The sequence below is a fragment of the Carassius carassius genome, chromosome 50, assembly GCF_963082965.1.
Source record: "Carassius carassius chromosome 50, fCarCar2.1, whole genome shotgun sequence".
NCBI classification, from domain to species: Eukaryota; Metazoa; Chordata; class Actinopteri; order Cypriniformes; family Cyprinidae; genus Carassius; species Carassius carassius.
In genome coordinates, this window is record NC_081804.1 from 9,931,996 (window position 1) to 9,955,007 (window position 23,012).

The 23,012-nt window shown below is 35.3% G+C and overlaps 1 protein-coding gene across 3 annotated transcripts in view; it reads left to right on the forward strand.

The window, feature by feature from the left end:
* Positions 1–1,357: 1,357 nt before the first annotated feature.
* LOC132133269 (transcription initiation factor TFIID subunit 4-like) overlaps positions 1,358–23,012 on the forward strand; it is a 41,357-nt gene continuing 19,702 nt past the window's right edge. For 2 of the 3 annotated variants that reach the window (XM_059546073.1, XM_059546072.1), the window contains exons 1-12: positions 1,358–2,579; positions 3,284–3,444; positions 4,272–4,448; positions 4,539–4,661; positions 6,300–6,389; positions 6,801–6,986; positions 9,422–9,497; positions 9,635–9,740; positions 10,297–10,466; positions 12,485–12,615; positions 15,884–16,009; positions 18,778–18,834. In XM_059546073.1, the coding sequence (XP_059402056.1) occupies positions 1,358–2,579; positions 3,284–3,444; positions 4,272–4,448; positions 4,539–4,661; positions 6,300–6,389; positions 6,801–6,986; positions 9,422–9,497; positions 9,635–9,740; positions 10,297–10,466; positions 12,485–12,615; positions 15,884–16,009; positions 18,778–18,834 (2,625 nt within the window). The remainder of the gene's footprint in view (positions 2,580–3,283; positions 3,445–4,271; positions 4,449–4,538; positions 4,662–6,299; positions 6,390–6,800; positions 6,987–9,421; positions 9,498–9,634; positions 9,741–10,296; positions 10,467–12,484; positions 12,616–15,883; positions 16,010–18,777; positions 18,835–23,012) is intronic. The other variant, XM_059546074.1, reaches the window with a different exon arrangement.

Sequence of the window (23,012 nt, forward strand, 5' to 3'; positions counted from 1 at the left end):
AATAATTTATTTAATTTATTTAATAACATTGTATTAAATAGAACATAACTGTTTTTTTTTTTTTTTTATCAAATTGTTTAGAATATTGCGTTTGCCAGTGTATGGACAATATTTATTTTGCAATGTTATGTATTTTACTATATTTTCTTTATATTGTATCATTTAATAAGAATGAGACATCTGAAACTTCCAGTATTACGCCTTTCGAATCCAACTTTCATAAGACTGATGAGCTCGATTAGCCAGCTTGCTAACATGAACATGACGTCTGTTTGTTATCTAACTCTATCGCATTATCAACAACAGATCTTTTGACATATTCGCATTATTAAATCATGCCACGTTAATTTAAACAATTAATAACAAGACGTATATTTCCCCATATTTAGCGCTTGTACTCACTCGCGCAGACAGCACCTTTAAAATTATTTTTAAAAAGCCGATTCTAGTGTTTTTAATATTTTGGCCGTTCAACACGAATCGCAATTCTATTGGTCCAGCTAAATACCACGTGATCTGCACATGAACCAGACACCAGAAAACTCACTGTTGCGTTGTATTTACGCAGAGTACAATCTGTTTAGAGATAGATATCATATTACTAATCAAAGCTTCCCAAACTAAAATCTTATTTCTGATATTATTTACACTTATTTACTTTTATATTTAATAAAAAAACATTTAACAAGTTTCAAGTATGGAAGGCCAAGAATCAGGCTTATTTATTTTTGTTGTTGTTGTTGTTGTTGTTTACAGATTTATTAATACAGTCAATAGGTACATTAGGAGAGATAATTAAAAAAAATTGAATGTAAAAAAATTATAAATAAAACCCCCACATTTTTCAGATTACTTATTTTTTTCTCACTATTGTTTCGAGATATTGTTGAACTTCTGCCTTTACAGCTAGAAACATGTTTATTTTCCCCATATTTACATTTATTTATGCGGACTTTAACTAATAGAAGTAGCATGTTACTTAAATATTATTCTTAATAAGACATGTCATAATTGAAAAAGACCTGAAATTACATTTAATACAAATATGACCAAAAACAAGACCAATGAGGACAACTCCAAAAATGTATGAAACTATAAAACTGTTTCTTCATCTATAAATATTACTATTGAAGATATACATGAGTTTAATATCAATTTATTTTATTCGAATATCTAAATATTGGAAATATCATCCTAAAAATATAAATATATTTATTATCTAAACGTATTTTAATATGTTTCATTTTAATGTATGTTTACTTATTAAAATGTTATAAATTTTTTATAGAATCATATATATATATCTTTACGATACAAACATATGACAGGGTTATGAAGACAGTTGTAAATCTTGCTCATGATGTCATTACGTTTCCCACAATGCCTCAGCAGCAAAACAACGCACGCGCGGTGCGCATTTCTCAAGCGTCTCTCAAAGATGGCGGGCGTCCCCGATCCACTGGAAGATATGCTCTACTCCGAAGTGGACGAAAAAGCCGTCAGTGACCTTGTAGGCTCGTTAGAATCGCAGTTGGGTGGACAAAACAAGGCGGTCGGTCCTCAAGGCGACACCAGGAGACCCTCAAACGCGCTAAATCCACACTTGGGTAAACTGCCGCCCGCCCAAGTAGGAACAACACTGGAGCAGCAGCGACAGCCAGAGCGAAACCAGGAGGGAAACTCTCAAGAGAACGGTCCAGACAGGATACCGGCGTCCAGTTCTGTCCCGTCCACCTCGAACCTGACTAACACCTCTGCGAATTCGGTTGCAGCCGCGAAACGGGTGCAATATCATTCATCAAACCCATCAACTTGTTCAAGTGACGCAGCACCTACAGACTCTCACCCCAATACAAATCACATCGCGTCTGCTGTCCGGACGGTTCCCGCCAGAATACAGACTGTGAACGGAAGCAGTGGCACGTTAAACTCTTCTGTCATCGCTTCTGCTCCTGCTTCTGTGAACGGTATTGACATTGGTTCAGCTGTGGGTAATGGTAAAAGCGACATGTCTGCTCCTACTAGTACAAATACTGCTTTTGTGCCTGCTCAGCCCAGCAGCACACTGCCACATGCGAATATGTCACTAGATAGTCAAGCAAACCCCACCATTGCACTGCACAGGCCTCCTAACACCATCAAAAATGTCGTACACAATGGAGGTGACCCCAAAGTCTCAGGATTGCCCGTGCAGGGTGCCGGTCTTGTGCCCACATCCGTGGCATTCACAAACACAGAGCCCAAATCTGACCTTCAAAACCAGATTAAAGCCATCGTCCCGAACAAGCTCCCCGGGACTCCCGTAGGGTTGCGCCCCAGCACTCCCACTCAGATTATAGTGTCGTCCAGTCCAGTGGTGACCTCACTTCCTGTGGCAAGCACACCCTCTGTCCTTGCAAAGCCAGCAACGACTGCTCTCGTAGGGCAGCCTACGACCCTGTTGAGACCTGGTACCCCCATTCAGGGGACGGCAACTGCGGTGCCAACACAGCGTCCAGGGGCTCCGACGACCCAGCTGATCGTCAGACCGCAGCAACAAACTACCATTCAGTTACCGCCGGGATTCACCATACCTCCAGGTAAAATCTTGGGAAGCGGTAAGGGGGACCAGCTGCAAAAAAGAGGGTGTTTACAGGGACAGGAGGAACGGAGATTATCTGTCATCATTTAGTCACCCTAATGTTGTTGTAAACCTGAATGACTTTATTTATTTTTAATTTATTTGCAGCATAAGATATCATAGAGGATATCGTGTGCATATAATGTGAGTAAATGGGGTCCAAAATAAAATTGGACCCCATTGACTTTGTGTAGAATAAAAAAAACTTTGATTGTGGTCATATTTACCATAGTTTTGCGAATGCTCAAAAATCAAAATCCAGTCATTTCAAAAGAAATCCCTGCAATTGGGATTTCCACGTGAGGGCATTTTTTTTTTATTATTATAATTTTTTTATCAAAAGTGGATTTGCTCCGTTTACCAACAAAATACTTCTTGGTTTAAAAGTGACTTCTGTGTGAGCTGTGCTTCATAAATCACTAAATTACTGACAGGATATGCATTTTTGGCCTGCAAAGTTTTTCTAATGTGACTGCACATTTTTCAAAATATGTTTTAAGTGCTATAGCAGAAAGTAAGTCAAAGGTTTGGAATGACATGAGTGTAATAAGTCAAGTATTGTTACTACTTTTTCCTTTTTTAATTACTCTTATATGATTTGTTGAATTTTTCGTTAATTACTCCTATATGATTTGTTGAATTTTTCCCTATGTTCTTTTTAAGGTATGGTGCTGGTACGCACGGAGGCCGGACAGCTGGCACTGGTTCCTCAACAGGTCCTAGCCCAGGCCAAAGCTCAGAACCAAAATAAAGGCACCCTGTCACCGAGACCTGCTACACCCACTGCTGGAACGGCTTTCAGAGTCACTACACCTGTTGCCCAGGTATGAGCAAGACCGGTCATCTGAAAGCATTTCAAACTCTTGTTGCATCATAATATTGTATTGGCAGTGAATAATAACTATAAAGAAAGACCACCTCTGTTGCAACTTTCATTGCATCTTTTTTTCCATGCAGTGAAATTGAATGGTGTATTGGACAATTGTACTCCACTAATGAAATGAAATGGTTCTCCTGTTTTGTTCCAAAGTAAAATCACCTTTAAATGAGTCCATATGACCTTTGAAGTGTTCTGAAACCAAATGATAGCTTTGTGTGGTGAAAAGGCTTAAATGTAAGTGATTTATTTGCAGATAATCTCGTTCTGATTTACAGTCAAATCAAATGAGGTGCCGGTTGGTTGGCAGTGACAACAAACATCATTTCTCAAGTGGCTTGTAACCAAACATCGTGACATCTTATTTGATTTGCTTCTGTTAATCACACAAGACTATTAAACGTTCTCAGATTTGGTCACTGGCACTTAAATAAAGTGTTTTTTGTTTTTGTATGCTTTTTTGCCCTTTTTGACATTTAATAACCTGTGGTGAACTTCCATTGAATACAATTTTTTTAATGTGAATTGTACTTTGATAATTGTTTTGTCTGTTCTGCAAAAAAAAAAAAAGACAACATATGGGTTTGGGATGATCTGAGAGTGGGTGAATCATGGTTTTCATTTTTGGATGAACTGTTCCTTAAATGTGTTGTTTACTGTGTTATTTCAATCTGTACAGTTCAAACTGAAAGCATGGGCAAAACATTTCTTTTTGTTGTGGTGCACAAACCACTTGAAACATTCCTTACCTCAGCTTGGCTTTAACTTTTGTAGCAGAAGACAGCAGTGGTGACAATCACCTCGGCTCAGAAGCCCACCACCACAGTCATTACAGCAGGGGCGCGTGTGCAGCCTGCGCCGCAGACAGTCCTCAAGCCCTCCGTGTCCCCTCAGAGTCCCATCACCACCTCTGCTGCTGCCCCAGCTAACCGAGCCCCTGTCCTCTCTCAGGTACTGCTAAAACGTTTTCATTCATAATGTCACTTACTATTAATGGACATGAATTCTATTTCATTAAAATACTGGGATTTTTCTTTTCAGGAAATGCAAGAGAATGTAAAGAAGTGCAGGAACTTCCTAGCGACGCTCATCAAACTGGCATCCCATAATTCCCCCTCGCCAGAAACATCTCGGAATGTGAAGGCACTAGTACAGGATCTGCTGGTAAGTCTTAGCTTTTTAGTGTAGATCTGCATCACTAGCAGCAATGTTTTGATTGAGACACTTCATTATTGTTTCACTGTCAATAAAACAATTGATCTAGTAGTTCATTTCCTCTAGTGATATTCTCATGCTAAACTAAAGATGTCAGCAGTTGCAGGGCTCAAAAAAAATATTTTCCTTTTTTCAGACAGGGCAGTAAAGGTGTCTATGCATAGCCACATTAAGGCTGCTCTGTTCCTGCAGAAGCACTTTTGTGTACATTTTATAGTTTAAATTTGGCATAATTATCATTTTTCTTTGTTTTGATGTTTTTACCTTTTATTCAACTTTGTTTTTGTTACTTACAAAAGTTTTTTTTAACACGCATAATTTGCTACAATGCTATGAATTCACACTTAATGCCCCTGATTTCCATTGTGTAAACATTTATTTACTATAGCATGCGGGTAAGATATAAATAAACCCACACAGAGTATTAGATCGAATCAGTCATATGAAAACAGCAAAAGTAATTCAGCGGTACCTCGTCTTCTCTCTTTCATCCTCTCAAAACATCTTTACATCAGCGCATCTCATCTGCACTACAAGAGAGCCGCTGCACGCTGCGATAACCAGACTTTCGCTCGCATTTAGAGACGGTTAAAAGAAATGTCAGTTGCCTGATCGGGTCATTGTTGCATGTTGCATGCAATTAGTTTAACTCATTACCTTAAAAGTCTGTTGATATCACCATTATTTAATATGGCTGTTAACACGGAAGTGATGAGACCTGTTTTCCGGGTTTAGTCAGGTGACATTCGGCCGCCAAAATCAAACAAAATTGTCAAAATGCCCACCCTGCGGAGTATCCTCATGTATGTAAGTAATTGTTGAGAAAGAAATCCATTGGTGGTCTTTAAGGCACAGCCGCCTAATAAAGCTGTGCCGTCTGTCATTAATGTTAATCAAACAACAAAAGAAAAGAGAGCTCTTGATCACTGTTCTTGACTAAATAACTTTCGTAACTTTAATTATAAGGATTAATCTGTTTTTAATGTACAATGTAATGTTAATTTCTGTATATTTCTATCCCTGAATACTAGGATACTTGTTAGACCTAAACGGTTTCCTAAATGCAAATTAGGTTCTGAGTTTAGTTTATAATATTAGTTAAATAAATTATAATATTCAGGGATGTGATATCTTCTCTGCGTGGAGTAACATCTGGCACAGTCACAGTTTGTACTTATTATTAAAACAAATATAAAGCAAATAAGTATCATTAATAGTCATTAAATTTAGTTAACATCCACGGTGCGGAATTTGAACAGATTTTTATTCCTATTTTAATGTAAACTTGAAAATTAATGAACAGTCATGAATATTGTCTCAAAAGTCATGGATAAGTCATACTGGTAAAAATTTGTATGAATCATGTATTTAAGGCATTTCAAGGCACGAAAAGATTTATTGATCAGAAAGTGCTTGTGTAATGGGGCAATCCTTAGTTTTGAGCCCTGAATTGTTTTCTTTAACCTTGAGCTGGTTGTTGAAACTTTCAGTACTTATACTGTGACAGGAGTAAATCTTTTCATAAAGCATCTGCGATTTTATCTGTGATATAACTGATGTGCATTTTGCCTTCTAAAATCTGCAAAGGACGCAAAAATTGAGCCCGAGGAGTTTACAAATCGCCTTCAGACGGAGTTGAAATCATCTCCTCAACCGTACCTGATCCCTTTTTTGAAGGTAGGACTCAAAAAAAAAAGCAGTTGCATTTATTGTTCTTAATTCGAGAAACCCAAAAAAAGTAAATTCTGTTATCATTTGCTCACCCTCATGTCTTTTTGTAAAACATAAAGGAAGATATTTAAAAAAAGATGGTAACTAAATTGTTTCAGTTCTCATTGACTTCCATTGTGTGGACAAAAAACAACAACAACGAAAATCAATGGAGACTGAAACGGTTTTATCAACATTCTTCAAATGTCTACTTTTGTGTTCAGCAGAAGAGATAAAATAATACAGGTTCTGAACAAAATGAAGGTGACCAAATGATGACAGAATTTACATTTTTGGGTGGGCTAGGCTTTTAAGACGCAAAATTTGGCTTTTGTGTTTACATAAACTTGAAATTTGTCTCCCCTTCTCTTTGTACAGAAAAGCCTGCCTGCTCTTCGTCTGACTCTTCTGAATTCCCAGCAGTCTTTAACTCAGCTGTCTCAGACCGCTACTACATCCACCCCACTGTCGGTGAACACAATTAAAGCTCCAGTGCCGAGCACACTGCCCACCACTGTATCTGCCATCAGACCAGCTGCTGCCCTGGCTTCCACTACAACCATGGTACTCATGCTTTCCTAGGGTTTATTGTAGGCTTGGGCAATATATTGAACATCCAATGTATAAAAAAAAAAATATATATATATATATATATACACAGGGTTTCTGTGGGGTCTTAAAAACTACTATTACTTGTATCAAATTTAAGGCCTTAAAAAGTCTTAAATTGTACAAGAAAGTCTTAATTATGATTAAGAGGTCTTAAATTTGGGGACGGAAAGACCAGACTTGCGATAAGGCTGAATGTGAAAATTAAACAAAAGGCTAGCTTTATGATTTCATTGAATAAACACGAGCGCTTCACATTCAAAGTCCGGTGCCGTGCTGCTTTGTGTTCTGCTGTAACCGGGGAAAGTTATATTTCTACCATACGCTCCACCTGCTGGCAGAGAATGAATGAGCATTTTCAATACAACGGTTTTGTTCAGAGTTCAGAACAATGCTAAAATTGAGCAATGTTTTTACCCTTCAAACATGCAGAGCTTTAAATGTGAACTGGTGAATCGATATAAAGACAATGCATTCTAAAAATCTACATTTACATTTATTCATTTAGCTGACACTTTTATCCAAAGTGACTTACAATTGCTATATATGTCAGAGGTCGCACGCCTCAAGAGCAACTAGGGGTTAAGTGTCTTGCTCAGGGACACATTGGTGTCTCACAGTGGATTCGAACCCGTGTCTCTCACACCAAGGGTCTTATCCACTGCACTAACACCACCCCAAAATCTAAACATGGGGTGTGTGATATCATATGTATGGTCTGTGATTATTATCATAATTGTAGTTTTAATGATGTGTGATTTGATGATATGAGTATATCACACCTACAGAGTGCACGCATACATTAGCTGATGAAGTATACAGTAGTAGGTTTACTAGGTTAGACCATTGACTGTGTAAGGGTTAGACTAGTGTGTGCGTTCAGGCATTTAGAGTGCGTCTTTCACTGCATGCATTAATCAGACTATTAAAATGCATTTAGAATTATTACTATTTAAGATGGGGCAGAAAGTTTATATTTATATAATTTCATATATTTAATATCACATGAAGAGTGTCGTTGTTGTTTTTTTCTCCAAAAGCAAGCATGATTACAAATGTAATATTGAATTTATACAAGTTAATAAATAAACAAGTAGTTAATATTAAGGGATTATGTTTTAGACACCATATTTACTGTTTTTGCTCTTTCTTCAAAAAAAAAAAAAAAACAGCACAGCATCTCTGAGCAACAGGAGGCTGTTTTGTTCCCGAATCAACCTTTTAACTGATTCGGTTCAATCGAATGACTCTCTTATTAACAGTGACTTACTGCCGCCTACTGGCAGATTTAATTTCATATTTAAGGTATCTTTTCATTTTTTTTTATTATTTCAAACATTAGTTTTCAATATTTTATTTAAAATATCAAAACATTATTCATGCTTTTATAACTGCAGGTTAAGGTATTCTATGTCCCTCTGAGCTGGATTAAACAGTGTGTAAATGACACTTCTAAAGCAGTTTCTGTGTTTCCTCTGCATTGCAAAGATAAATTCTGTTGATGCTGATTTAATTTGCTTGGTAACAACCCAAATGAAAGAATCTGACTTAAGAGATGGTGCACAGTTTTAGAAAAAAAATGACTTAAAAGGTAAAAATGCCCATAAAACTTGATGGAAGTTATTAATTTCTATTACTGCTGTTAACTGACCACACAGAATATGAAGAATATAACAAAATTCAGGAGTCCGCTGTCCACGGTAGTCCTTATGATATCAGCACAATAACACAAGCAGCAAAATATCATCTAATTATCGTTATTGATAAAATCCCTGAATATTTTGGAGATCTTTTTTTTTTTTATTAATATTGTACACCCCTAATTTGTTATTTAATTGATATAATAATTTATTGATGATAATTGTTTAAATTAATATATTAATTAATACTTTTGACTTTAAAGGCTGAAATGTAAAGTTTATAATTTTATACAACTTTTTTTTTTGTGAAAATGTGTATCTGAACTGTAAATTAAGCTTTTTTTTTTTTTTTTTTTTTTTTTTTTTTTTTTTACAGTAATTTTATGGTACTTTTATATGGTACTATAGATATTGCCATACCCTGCTCATACGGTATAAATTTTATTCGTTCAGGTCTTAAAAAGGTCTTAAAGTCTTAAATTTGACCTCAAAAATCCTTCAGAAACTCTGTGTGTGTGTATATATATATATATATATATATATATATATATATATATATATATATTAGTTATTTATATATTAGGATTATTTTAATGCATCTATTTGGCCATTAAGTTTTCTAAAGCTCATGTTATAAGATTAATGTTATGATCTTAGGCTTGGTAAGATACATAAGCATCTCGGACTTAAACTTCAGTAGCGAAAAATAACTCAGAATTTTCGAATCCTCTGTGGTTTTGTTCTCCTCAGGCTGTTAAGAGGCCTGGGGTTCAGGCTACTCCGACACGGATGCCAATGGTGATTACACAGACAGTCCGTGCTCAAGGTAAGTTATTGAGAGACTTAATGAGCTTAGAGTCCATTTTAAACCCACTAAAGGAAAGTTATTGAAGCTTAAGTGTTCCTTTTCTCATGCAAGACTACAATGGACGTTCCCCAGTATAATTTCAAGTTTTATTGCAGGTGCTTTTGGGACACCCTTGCAAGTGAGGAGCCCCATGGGTGTGGCTGTTCAAGCCATGGCCAATCAGAAACAGAAGCTGAATGACCCGGGGGGTGGGACTTTCAGGTAGGGTTTCCAAAAGTCCAGTAGGAGGCAGCGTTTCTCTAGAATTGTTAGTTATTTCATGGCATTAGGGCATTACAGAATTTGAGAGTGACTGTGATGGAATGAAGTCATGTTCATGACTATTTATTAATATGGTCAAGAAAAATCAATCTTTTTTAAAAAATATTTAAAATAAATTTGTTTAAATCTCCAGTAAGCTTTTCTTAAATTAATAAATAAACACAGGCAGCTTCTCACTTATACATATAAACATAGAAAACAATATTTGTGTTAATAAAAAATAAAATAAATGTAAAATATACAGTAATTTATAGTACTGTATAAATTAAAATATTTAATATTTTCTTATTTTATTTACATATATACAAAACATAACCTTGTCTAAATATATCTTATAAATTAATTTCATATAATTTGAGTGTTTAAGTGTTGGTGTATATGTGTATATATATATATATATATATATATATATATATATATATATATATATATACATATATCTCATAATATACCTGTTCCATGCATGGTAAATCTGTTCTTGTATTGGTGTATGCAGGGATGATGACGACATCAATGATGTGGCATCCATGGCTGGTGTGAACCTAAATGAGGAGAACGCCCGTATCTTGGCCACAGGTTCAGAGCTGGTGGGCACCCAAATCCATTCCTGTAAGGACGAGGCCTTCCTTCCTGCCAGTCTGCTTCACAAACGGCTCCTGGAGACTGGTATGCAATAACCCGTCGCTGCAATACTCTCATCGGCATTTTGGCAATGTGCTTGTCAGGATCAGTTTCTCCTGGCAGGTTTACAGTCATAAAGAGGTTTAAGCTGTACCGCCACTGTGTGGGCAGTTAATATTCTGTCTAATTACTGTATCAGTGTTGACTGACGTTGTTTGAGGATGGATCTTTAAATGGGTGTGGGATTATGAATGGATTTAAACAAAAAGCTGATGAAAGCCGGCCCAATGAGACAGGAAAGATGTGTCACTCTTTTCTAAGCTTTATGATTCAGCTGCTTGATTTAAACCCCACACAGAGAGACAGCTGTACATGAGATGTTTGGCCATAATTAAGGATCTGGACACTAATACATTGTACTACATGATTTCAAAATCATCTAGCCAATCAGTAGCCTACAACCTGGAGAAATCGGTCATTATTAGTTGTTAGTAATAATTAATAATAAATCAGTTATTGTTAGTATTACGTTTGTTGTTAATTACTATATATTTATACATGGACAAAATATCAAAGTAGGTAAAGAATTTTGGTGGTTCTTTTATTCTTGTTTGTAATGTGAACCACCCTAGACTTAAAAAGCAGAGATTCAGTGATTGGTAACATTTTAGTCCCCTCTCTTTGATTTCCGCCTAAGACTAGGGCTCTTTTCTAGTGCACTTCCACTGGTCACTCACTTGCTAAGTCAGGCTAATGAATGTCCTGTGTCTGAGCTTGAGGCCTCCTCAGGCTGTATGTGAATACTTTATAGGCCGTCTTCTGATGGCTCTCTGTTAGTTTGCTGTGTGGTGAAATGTGAGGTTGCCTCGGGCCTCTTCCCTGACAAGGTCACTTCCGTGCAGTCTGAATGTCCCTGCATAAACAAACAATGCACATTTCAAGGAATCAATGCCTTCTAATCTAAATACCCGTAGATGCTACATGTAAACAATTGGGATTTTCTGCATTTCACAGAAAATGTGAGCATGCTTGCCCTCATAAGTCACAGACATGCTAGGGTACTGAAGGTGACGCTGAGGTCTTCTAGATAGTCGCCAGGTCGGTCTGAGGGTATTCCAGAGCACTTACTTGCGTGACCACCACTAGCAAGCCAAGTTTGAATGCTACATTGTAAATGTGAGATATTTACAGTACTGGTTACTATATAATACTGTATAATATTATGTAATTCTATACAATATCATTCGTTTCAGAGAACTATTTTCAATTTTAATATTTATAAAAAAAAGTAATTTATTTCTGTGATGGCAAAGCTGTTGGTCATTCTAATATGATTTTAGACTTAATACGTTTTCGTAAAGGTTTTCTTTTCTACCTTACTAAATAGGAAAAGGTGCATATCAACACAAAATAGGCTCAATAATCAAGACCAGACACCTAAATGTTATACATGCAGTCTGCAAACATACTGCACCAGCATCTCATTAATAATGATTAGTTAACCTTCACATACTTCACATGAAGAAACAGTAGACTGTTGTGTAGACATGAAGCAGGTTTTTGGATCCTCTCATCCAAAAAAAAGTGTCCTCCATTATTGTATTTAAGCAAACTCTTTCTCCCCCCGTGCACTTGATTTAGCACACAGTGCATACCAATGAGTGCCTGCGGATATGTGCTATTACATGGAGCCCGGCTGTGGTTGTTATGCTGTCGCCGGTGGGGTGGAGTGTGTTAAAAATGTAAATCTTCCTCCGGGGGAGGTGTGTGTGTGTGTGTGTGTGTGAGATGGCTGGAGGAGGGAACGGGGAGGAGGAGTGTTGCGCCACCTGCTGGATATGATGTTGAGAGAGTCATGGGAAGTGAGTGAGTGTGTGGGTGTGACAGATGCAAAGTGTGGCAGTGAAGTGTTTACCAGTTAAATTAGGTCATATCATGAGGCAGGTTTGAGAAACAAAACAATAATACTTGTCTTTTTAATTGGTTTTGTGCTCCAGGCTCAAAGAATCACTTTTTCTCTACCTTCCCGAGTGACTTTAACACCAAACTTTGTATCTTTTCAGCCAAGAAGTTCGGCGTGACAGAGATGTCAATGGAGACGGTCACTCTCATTTCTCATGCCACTCAGTCCAGGCTGCGCTCCATGCTGGAGAAAGTCTCGGCCGTTGCGCAACACCGCACTGACTCCTGCAAAGTAAGAACCAATACCTGAGCCACTCGCTTCAGAACTTCAAAGAGAAACTGACTATTCCTGCCAAAAATTTCTCGTTATACGTCCTTCACGCTGAAAATGTAACCGTTAATGTTAACACTAACCTGTGTCTTGATCATGGAAGATACACAAGTAAGAGTAGACTACACGAGTAAGACTAGTAAGGGTAAGACTAGTAAGGGTAAGACTTTTGTTGTACAGCACATTGAACTGAACTCATTTTATCCTACTAACTACTTATAATTCCTTTTATGTCCAAGACAAAAATCAGTCAATATTTTTTTCAAACTGATCAGTTATTTTTACATGATTAAACATGTTATTTATTTATTTATTTTATTTACTTGTTTAATCAGGATGGTCCCATTTAGATACAATATCTCTTCTACCAGGGAGTCCTGGTCAAGATAGGCAGCAAAGGACAAAGTTACAAAGAAATACATATCACCATACACAAAATAAACATAAAACACAATTTTCTAAAAACAATACAAATCCTAGTCAGTTATTAAAACATACACTGCTCTATGTAAACAGACTTTAAAATATTTTTAAACATAGCGAGATATGGTACAGATTCCATATGCAATGCACCTTGAAGCTCATTCCATACATATGGAGCATAATTAGAAAAAGCAGACCAACCCATCTCTATGAAAAATCAGCATCTTAAGTAAGAGTTTATCTGTTGATCTGGTATTATAAATAGTTGTGCAATATGTCAACAAACTAGATATATACTGTGGTAATTTACCTACTAAAGCTTTTAAAATAAAAAAATTTACATTAAAAGTGATGTGTGCGGACACTTGTACCAATATCAAATCATAAAGCAGCATGATAAAGTACATCCAATTTTTTCAAAAAACATTCATAGGTGCATGCATATAAATTGTATCACCATAGTCCAATACTGATAGAAGAGTACTTTCTACTAAACATTTTTGAGCAACAAAGGAGAAACATTTTTTAAATGAAAATAAATACCTAACGTTGGTCTCAAATTCTTTAAAAATCTATCGATATGAGAACTAGAAGTCAGTTTATCATCGAGCAAGGTACCAATATATTTGTAAAATGCAACCCTTTCTATCTTTGTTCCATTTAAAGTTTGAATCATAAAATCATTTAATGATAATCCGGACTGTGTTTTTCTAGCATTTAACACTAATTTTAAGTTACCAAGAGAAGTCTGAAATAAATTAAAAGCATTCTGTAGAGAGTCCATTGCCACTTTTAAAGATGGAGCCATAGTGCAGATGATATCATTATCTGCATAAAAGTGTACATTTGCTGGCTCAACTCCTTTACCAAGTTCATTTATATAGATGGAGAATAAAATTGGTCCCATAATTGATCCTTGAGTAACACCTGTCTTCAATAATAAAGGAGCAGAAATATAATTATCTGTGGACACACATTGAGTTCTTCCAGTCAAATAATCAGTGATCCACTTCAACACTATATCACTAAAACCTACATATTTAAGCATTTGCAACAAAAGATCATAATTCACATAATCTTGTTCTGTGTTCTTTGGAATTATGGACTTGAATTATGAATTTTTTAAAATACACACACACACACACACACACACACACACAAACACACACACACATATATATATATAAGACAGCGAGAGAAACACTTGATGAAAACATCTGCCTGTAATTGAATTTTGTAGAATCCTGTAAAAAAACTATGATGGAATATACTTTAAAATGTAGTTTATGTAATCACAAAGCAAAATTTCCCGCATCCATTACTCCAGTCTTCAGTCACATGATCCTTTGGAAGTTTTTCTTATTTGATGATTTGGCCCTTAAGAAACATAAGCCCCTTTCACACTGCACGTCAGACCCGGAAAATTGCCGGAACATTGCCGGGTCGCCTTCTCTGTGAATGCAAACGTGTCCCGGGATTGTTTCCTGGATTGATCCAGAGTTGGGGACCTAGTAACATTACCGGGTTCAGTCCCGGAATGAGTGCTATGTAAGCAAAAGCCAGAACCAATGCCTTAAAGGGTGTGTTGTAGATAATGCTCAATGCTTTTACCGGGTGTTTTGAAGGAAGATCAACGTTCGCAAAAAAAAAATTAGCAAACTGTAATGAAGCAGAGATCAGTCAACTTCTCACTTTCCGTGCTGAATCTGAGAAAGTTCACCAGCTTAAGTGAAAGTTAACGTGCCTAGCGTTTTCGACTCGTACATTACACGTCACAGCCTGATGTCACGTATCTTTACGGGATCTTTACAGGTTGTGTGTGAACGCACGCACATATTCCGGGTAATCACTGGCAGTGTGAAAGTGCAAAATCTAGCGAGCCGGGACACATTACCTGTGTATCCGGAATCGCAGTGTGAAAGGGGCTATACAAAAAGGTTGTGCTGCTTAATATTTGTGTGGAAACTGTAAGAGATGCCAATCCAAAAATCATTCAGAATCCAAATTGGTATTGATCATAATAGGTTGTAATATTAATGTAGAGCACCAAAGCTTCCTGTGTTGTTGCTAAGTGAATTTTTTGTATTATTTAATTATTGTATTTTAATACAATAAGTTTTGTTAACCTTGTTATCATAGAAGACCAAAAGTTATTCAGCTTGAGGGGAAAGAAAAAGTTCCCAAAAAATGGAAATCTAGACTTTCATTTTGTGCTATGAAGAAAAAGAATGTTGTAGAGAGGATACAGTGTCATGTTGCGATTTGTCCCATTCTGATTTTGGAACAAACTGTTCAAAATGAGTAACTGGCACAGCTGTATGAAGTCAGCCTGTTGACATCAGCGAAAAAACAAGCCAAACTTGAATGGAGACGAGAAAAGTTGGCCCTGCGAGTGAGGCGAAGCCTCAGCGCAAAAGAAAGTGCGTGAGAAGAGATGAGAAGAGCAGTGCCGTTCCTGCTGCTAATAGGTTATAGCCTCAGAAGTGCACAAAAATGCGTGGGTTCCTGTGTGTGTGTGTCTGCGCCTCGCTCAGCTTTGGTCCTCCGCTGCGCCTCACACAGCTCTTTTACCTGCAACGCTAGAACAACCATCGAAGGAAAAAGAGTTGGGGGTTGCCTCAAAGAAACACTGCGAAACACACAATTATCCCATTAGCTCTGGGTGACCTACTAACTTCACTTTCATTTACGAGCGAAAGGGAAAAGAGTGAAACTTTAGGCAAACAGGGGAAAAGTTAGTTCATGCTTATAACAACGTAAAGGTGATGAACTTGTTGATGACAAGTGCCGTTTTTTGTTTCCCCAGGATGAGGAGCTGTACGAGCAGGCATCAGATGTGCGGACCCAGCTCAAATTCTTTGAGCAGCTGGAGAAGATTGAGAAGCAGAGGAAAGATGATGAAGAACGGGAGCTGCTAATGAAAGCCGCAAAAGTAGGTTTGAGAGATGCGGGAGTGGCATCAATGGCTTGCCAGTTGAACGCTGGCTTTTCCCGCATGTGTTGGCCACTGTTTAAAAGAAACCGGTTGTGCTTTTAAGCCTTGGAGAGAAAAGGCAGTGTTATTAAGACATAAGATTGCACTTGGTCTCCTTCATGCTGCAGCAAATTGCAGTAATGGCAAAGCCTGAGGGATTTATCCAGTCTCAAGTTGATTTGATTATACTGTTGCCTGGACTGGAGTACATCAGGGGAAAGGGAATGAGACTTCTGTTAGGAGCGAGAGAAGATGTTTTAAATTTGCCTTGAAGTTGCTTTCTTTCTAAGGAAGTGACACTATCTCACTCACAGTTTGTTGGGGAAAAATCATGTTATATGTAATGAACCTTAAGGCATCACTACCTTTTTGGCAACAATCAAGTGAATGCTGACTACATGGCTTTAAAAAAAAACTGCTAGACATGAGGTTAAGAAGAAACCTTCTCCCTTCTCCCTCCCTTCTCTTTTTTTATTTTTTATATACCGTATTTTCCGGGCTATAAGTCGCACATTTTTTCATAGTTTGGCTGGTCCTGCGACTTATAGTCAGGTGCGACTTATTTATCAAAATTAATTTGACATGAACCGAGAGAAATGAACTAAGAGAAAACATTACTGTCTCCAGCCGCGAGAGGGCGCTCTATACTGCCAGAGATGCTGCTCAGTGCTCCTGTAGTCTACACTGAGCAGCATAGAGCGCCCTCTCGCGGCTGTAGACGGTAATGTTTTCTCTTGGTTCTTGGTTCTAAATGAATGCGACTTATAGTCCAGTGCGACTTATATGTTTTTTTTTTCTCATGACATATACTTATAGTCCGAAAAATACAGTGTGTATGTATGTGTGTGTGTATATATATATATATATATATATATATATATATATATATATATATATATATATATATATATATATATGTATATATATATATATATATATATATATATATATATGTATATATATATATATATATATATATATGTATATATATATATATATGTATATATATGTATATATATATATATATGTATATATATATATATATATATATATATGTATATATATATATATATATATATATATATATATACATATATATATATACATATATTCATTTTGAGATTTTGAAAAAAAAAAAACATTAAAGGTTAACGTTGAGCTTTTGATGATAAAATGGTAACCACATGTTAACATGAAGAAAATTTGCAATATATAGAAAAAAAAAAAAAATATATATATATATATATATACACACACACACCAGCTGATAATAAATGTAAAGTAAATGTTTTGGGGGAACGTCTCAATTATTTTCTGTGGGAATCAACAGTATCACAGATACTACCAGTGCAGTTTGTACTGAACTCAGAGAATTCCTTTTGGAAAGGTGTTTTTTTTTCACTACTTTAACCAATCAGATCCCATTTCTCTTGGCCTGTTCAGGAAGAGCGTATTATTTAATATTAAAATTCTGGTTTATATAAGCTGATAATTATTTTCATGGTATTGCCGATAACCGATAATTTTCAGGTTAAAATTCTTTACTATTTTGTCTAAAAAAATGTTATCAATTGTTTTGGATGCTAAAAGTGTATATTCTTTGTATATTCCTTATACAAAGATTTAGTCAAAGATTACAACTGACAGTGAAATTTGATTATTAGAAATGAATAAATTAACTTTAGGGAGGCCAAACATGAATAGTTTAATATCCAAAATTGGTTGATAATTAAATTTATTTCTTCAACTTCTTTTTTAAAAATCTGTAATATCAGCCAATGTACACTAATTTTTGTGTATTTTAATTTACTTAATGTACTTAAATTTTAATCAGAACATTTAGCCATTTTACTGGGATTTAAGTTAACCAAAACAAATTAACTCCCATATGTGTGTGTATATATATATATATATATATATATATATATATATATATATATATATATATATATATATAGACCTGTAAGGAATGGAATTGCATATTAAATAATATTACTCGCAAATCAGTTCATAACTATTTAATTTATGATGGTGGCACTGCATATAGATTCCAAAGCAGCAACAAACGGCTAGTAGCGACTTCCCAACATGCATTGCTCTCTCTTGAAGTTTCACTCCTTAAGATACGGTGGGGGTGTGACAATTCCCCACAGGAAAAGGACATGGCAACATGAAAGCAGAGGTAATTAGTTTACTTAAACGACAAAAGCTGATGATGACGCCAACGATGTCCCGCTCCAAACTGACTCCCAGTGCACTGCCGTCCCTATTCTAATTAATGCAGTCTGCTAATTGAGATGTCAGCCAGAAGATAATTGTTCTTATGTTTTCTGTTGCTGGTCTCATATAAATACTGTTTGGGAATAGACTTGACCCATTTACATTTTGTTTGTCATCATGGTAGAATAACAGGCCCTGTTTGCAAACATTAATGTTTTCTTAATGTAAATGTCATTTTAAAAGCTAGTATTTTTTGTTGTTATTTACTGCTAATAGTGTTGTTTCAAATTTATATGCTGCTGATATTTTTTTCTGTTGGAAATCAGTTTGGAATGACATACTAGTAAATAATGACAGTATGTTCATTTTTGGGTGAACTGTTTCTTTACGTTTGTTACTTTTTATTGTTTTCTGAGCGGATATTTCTGCACTAATTTTGTTCATCTGAATCTTGAATCTAATTTAAACCGGTCTATTTTAGTTCTAATGTTTCTCTTTGCTTGCAGAGTCGCTCGAGGCAGGAGGATCCCGAACAGGCTCGGCTTAAACAGAAAGCTAAAGAGGTGAGCTTTATGGAAGACTATTTAATAGTACTAATATAAGTGCCTGACATACATTTTTCATGATTATGCCATTGCCATGACTTTGACATCATTAAGTCTGACATTGAGAAAAATGGTCTCATACGTTTCCTAACAAGTTTATATTAACGCGTGGGGGGAGGGGGGAGTCATCGATTTGCTCAGATGTCACATCACCTTGCTGCCTTCATGAGTTTAATATGGGTTCATCTTTGGCTTGTGGGGGGCATGACATGTCTGAGCACTGTGGATTTTTCATCAGGTTTAATGCTAATGAAAGCAAAATTACTTCATTTCATGAAAGGAAAAGCATATATTGTGAGAGTGGTTGCTGTTTTCCATTCAGGAAGAATAAATGGGGACTCAAACAGATACCAAAGCACTATCAAAAAATGATTCAAATGTGTGCTATTTTCCAAGTTTTAAGAAGTCAAACATTAAAAAAATGCCTAAAAGCTTCGGTCTATAGTGGTAAAACACTGGCTAGAAAAAAATGGTTTAAATTTGGATTATTTGGGCAAAGAATTGTCCTCATTAGCACAATAAACAGCTTTCATGCTGTAATTTCTATTTAATGCCAAGCAGGAACTTTGGATACAGAAATTGGCTCATTTTTAGAAAAAAAAAAAAACACACATGCCTCTGTTTTCATTTCCCCGCCTTTCTGTAAATAAGCAATTTACACACCATATGTCCCAATGTCACCATATGTCTCTGTTTGTATTGACAACCACTGTTAGATCTCATCCGTCAAAGAGGATCTTTTTTTGAACCCCAGCGATCATTCAAAGCATGTTTTATTCAAATCTAGAGCCGCAGAGCCCATTGACTCTCTGTTGCTGTGGATATATTGTTTGTTTCAGCACTCTGTTGTTTTTCTTACCTGAGGGCATATCGTTATGAAGAAAGAAAGAAAGCAGCACTTCTTGAAGCTTCTTTGGTCTTGCTGCATCTACTTTTTTTAGATCACAGTATAGCTAACTAGACTAGAAAGAGAAACGCTGAACAGTACAGTTCTATTTATTTACATGGTTCACCTCAAAGCAAAACGGCAGCTCCTCTTCTCAGTTGAAAGACAGTTTTAAAGCCTAGACAGCTGCCTCCTCCCTCCTGTTTTCTTACCTGACTCTTACTAAAACAAGAAGTTGGAGTGAAACATGTCAAATGGGTCATGCACCTTTTTTCTTTTCTTTTTTTAAGGATGTTTTTCTAGCAGTACAGATTTTTATTTCACCAAGGCAGCACAGTCAAATTCTATATATATTTGCATTTTATGTAATGTAAAAATTTTATTTTATTTTTTTACCTTAATTTATCATTTTAAAATGTACATAAAGGTGTACAGTACAGACTAATGTTTTTGAAAGAAGTTTCTTCTGCTCATCAAGCCTGCATTTATTTGATAAAAAATATAGAAAAAAAATGTAATATTGTGATATATTATTACAATTTAAAATAATTGTTTTTAAATTTATTATACTTTAAATTATCATTTATTTCTGTGATGCAAAGCTGAATTTTTAGGATCATTATCACATGATCCTTTAGAAATTATTCTAATATGATGATTCATTATCAAAGTTGGAAACAGTTCTGCTGCTTAATATTTTTTCAGAACATGTGATACTTTTTTAGGATACTTTGATGAATAAAAAGTAAAAAAAAAAAAAGCTATGTTTTTAAAATATAAATATTTTGTAATAACAATATACACTACTGGTCAGTAATTTGGGGTCAGTAATTTTTTTTCTTTTTTTTTTTTTAATAAAACCAATACTTTTATTCAGCAAGGATGTGTTAAATTGACAAAAAGTGATAGTAAAGAAAATATATTATTAGAATATATATTATTATAATTTTTTTTTTTTTTTTTGAATAAATGCAGTTCTTTTTAACCTTTTATTCATCAAATATATTAGACATCAGAACTGTTTCCAACACTCATAATAAATCAGAATATTAGAATGATTTCTAAATGATCATGTGATAGACTGGATGTTACATGTGACACTGAAGGCTGGAGTAATGATGCTGAAAATTCAGCTTTGCATCACAGGAATACATTTTTTTTTAAAGTATATTCAAATAGAAAACTTGTTTTAAGTTGTAATAATATTTCACAATATTAATGTTTTTTCTGTATTTTTGATCAAATAAATGCAGGCTTGATGAGCAGAAGAAACTTCTTTCAAAAACATTAACAATAGTAATGTTTCCAAACTTTTGGTCTGTACTGTTTGTATGCATATGTGTATTTTAGGAAAAAATAAATTTCTTTTAATTTGCTTTATAATTTAAATCTTAAAAACAATATTTTTTAGCTTTAAATTAATTATACAGCTTTATTTAGTGTTTCGGAAGAAGTATTACTTTTTATATTAAACATTCTTCAAAAATGTATTTACAATTTATAAGCTTTTGGCTTTTTTTTGTTCAATCACTTTTATGTATAAAGCTATAATTTATTTTCAGATTGTAACGTGTTAAACACTTTGTTTAACACTTTTTTTTATTTCCTTCGTGTTTTTTGTCAGCTTTGATTTTATAATATATTTTTAACCGTACAGATTGTTTCTTGATTCAGTCAACAAAACAAACCAATGAACATTCATAACTGCACAAGTTGTATACATAATCTCTTGCTAGTGGGATGTGAAAACTGTTTTTTTGGAGCTTGCTCTGCTGTCTCGTTTTCTTGGATTGTTACGTTGGCTCATTATCAGGGGTTTGCGCCTCGTGCTTCACCTTGTTAATAAGGAGTTCTGGAAGGTGATAGATCCTCCAAACCCCCCAGAGCTCAAAACTGCCAGTCACTCACAGAAAAAATCTGCAGCTCATAATCAGCATATCAAAGACTCCAAGAATTGCACTAGAATTAGGATCAGGAATAGTGTTTTTGTTTTCTCACGTCCTTGACTTCATCCAGCACTCCTAATTGAACCGCTACACTCGACATCAACCTGTGCGGTTATTAAGGTGTTTCTCTCAGGCGAGTCATTCTGGTGGGCCGAACTGCAGATAAGGATCAATAGAGATGGAGAGCAGCGCTGGCAGGCTCACTGTCTCTGCCTTTCTCACTCGTGCCTGACCTTTGTAAATGATTATAGACTACAAGCATTTCTTTCTATGCCGCCTCCTGTCTCTCTGTCTCACAAATAGACAGGCAGGCAATTGAGAGAAAGTGACATTTCGACAAAACTAGTACTTTTTGAACTCCACAACAACATCACCTGAAAGTAATATAAAAATATACACATTTTGTGTAAAGACTTACAAAAATTAATAATATTAAGCAGCACAATATTTTCAATATAGTTAATAATGTTTCTTTTTAAGCAGCAAATCATTACTTTAGAATGATCTCTGGAGGATCATGTGACACTGAAAACTCAAGTATTGATGCTGAAATTCAGCTTTGCATCACAGAAATAAATAATAAAACATTACAATAGACAACAGCTCTTTTAAATTATAATATATGTAATATTACTTTTTCACTCTTTCTCTATCTATAGATATTTCGCAAAATGAATATAATTGTTTTTACTAAAGGCTGCTCCTAAAAGACTTGAAAAAAAATTGCTGACCCCAAACTTTTAAATGGTAGTGTGTATGTATATATTTTATTCTAAAAATGTATAAACAGTATTTACATCATCTAATAAACTATTTTATTTATTATTATTTTTCTGATTTAATACTAATGTATTTTTACACTACCAAGTTGAATCTACCTTAAACTTCCAGCATCATGAATATACCAGAAGTAAAATGAGCCTGTTTATTGATTGATTATATACTTGATGCAAGAAGGATTCAAGACTTTATATTAGTGAAATTGGATAAAAAAATGCATTTAAAGGGTTAGTTCACCCAAATATTAAAATTATGTCATTAATAACTCACCTTCATGTCGTTCCAAACCCGTAAGACCTCCGTTTATCTTCAGAACACAGTTTAAGATATTTTAGATTTAGTCCGAGAGCTCTCAGTCCCTCCATTGAAAGTGTGTGTACGGTATACTGTCCATGTCCAGAAATGTAAGAAAAACATCATCAAAGTAGTCCATGTGACATCAGAGGGTCAGTTAGAATTTTTTGAAGCATCGAAAATACATTTCGGTCCAAAACTAGCAAAAACTATGACTTTACTCAGCATTG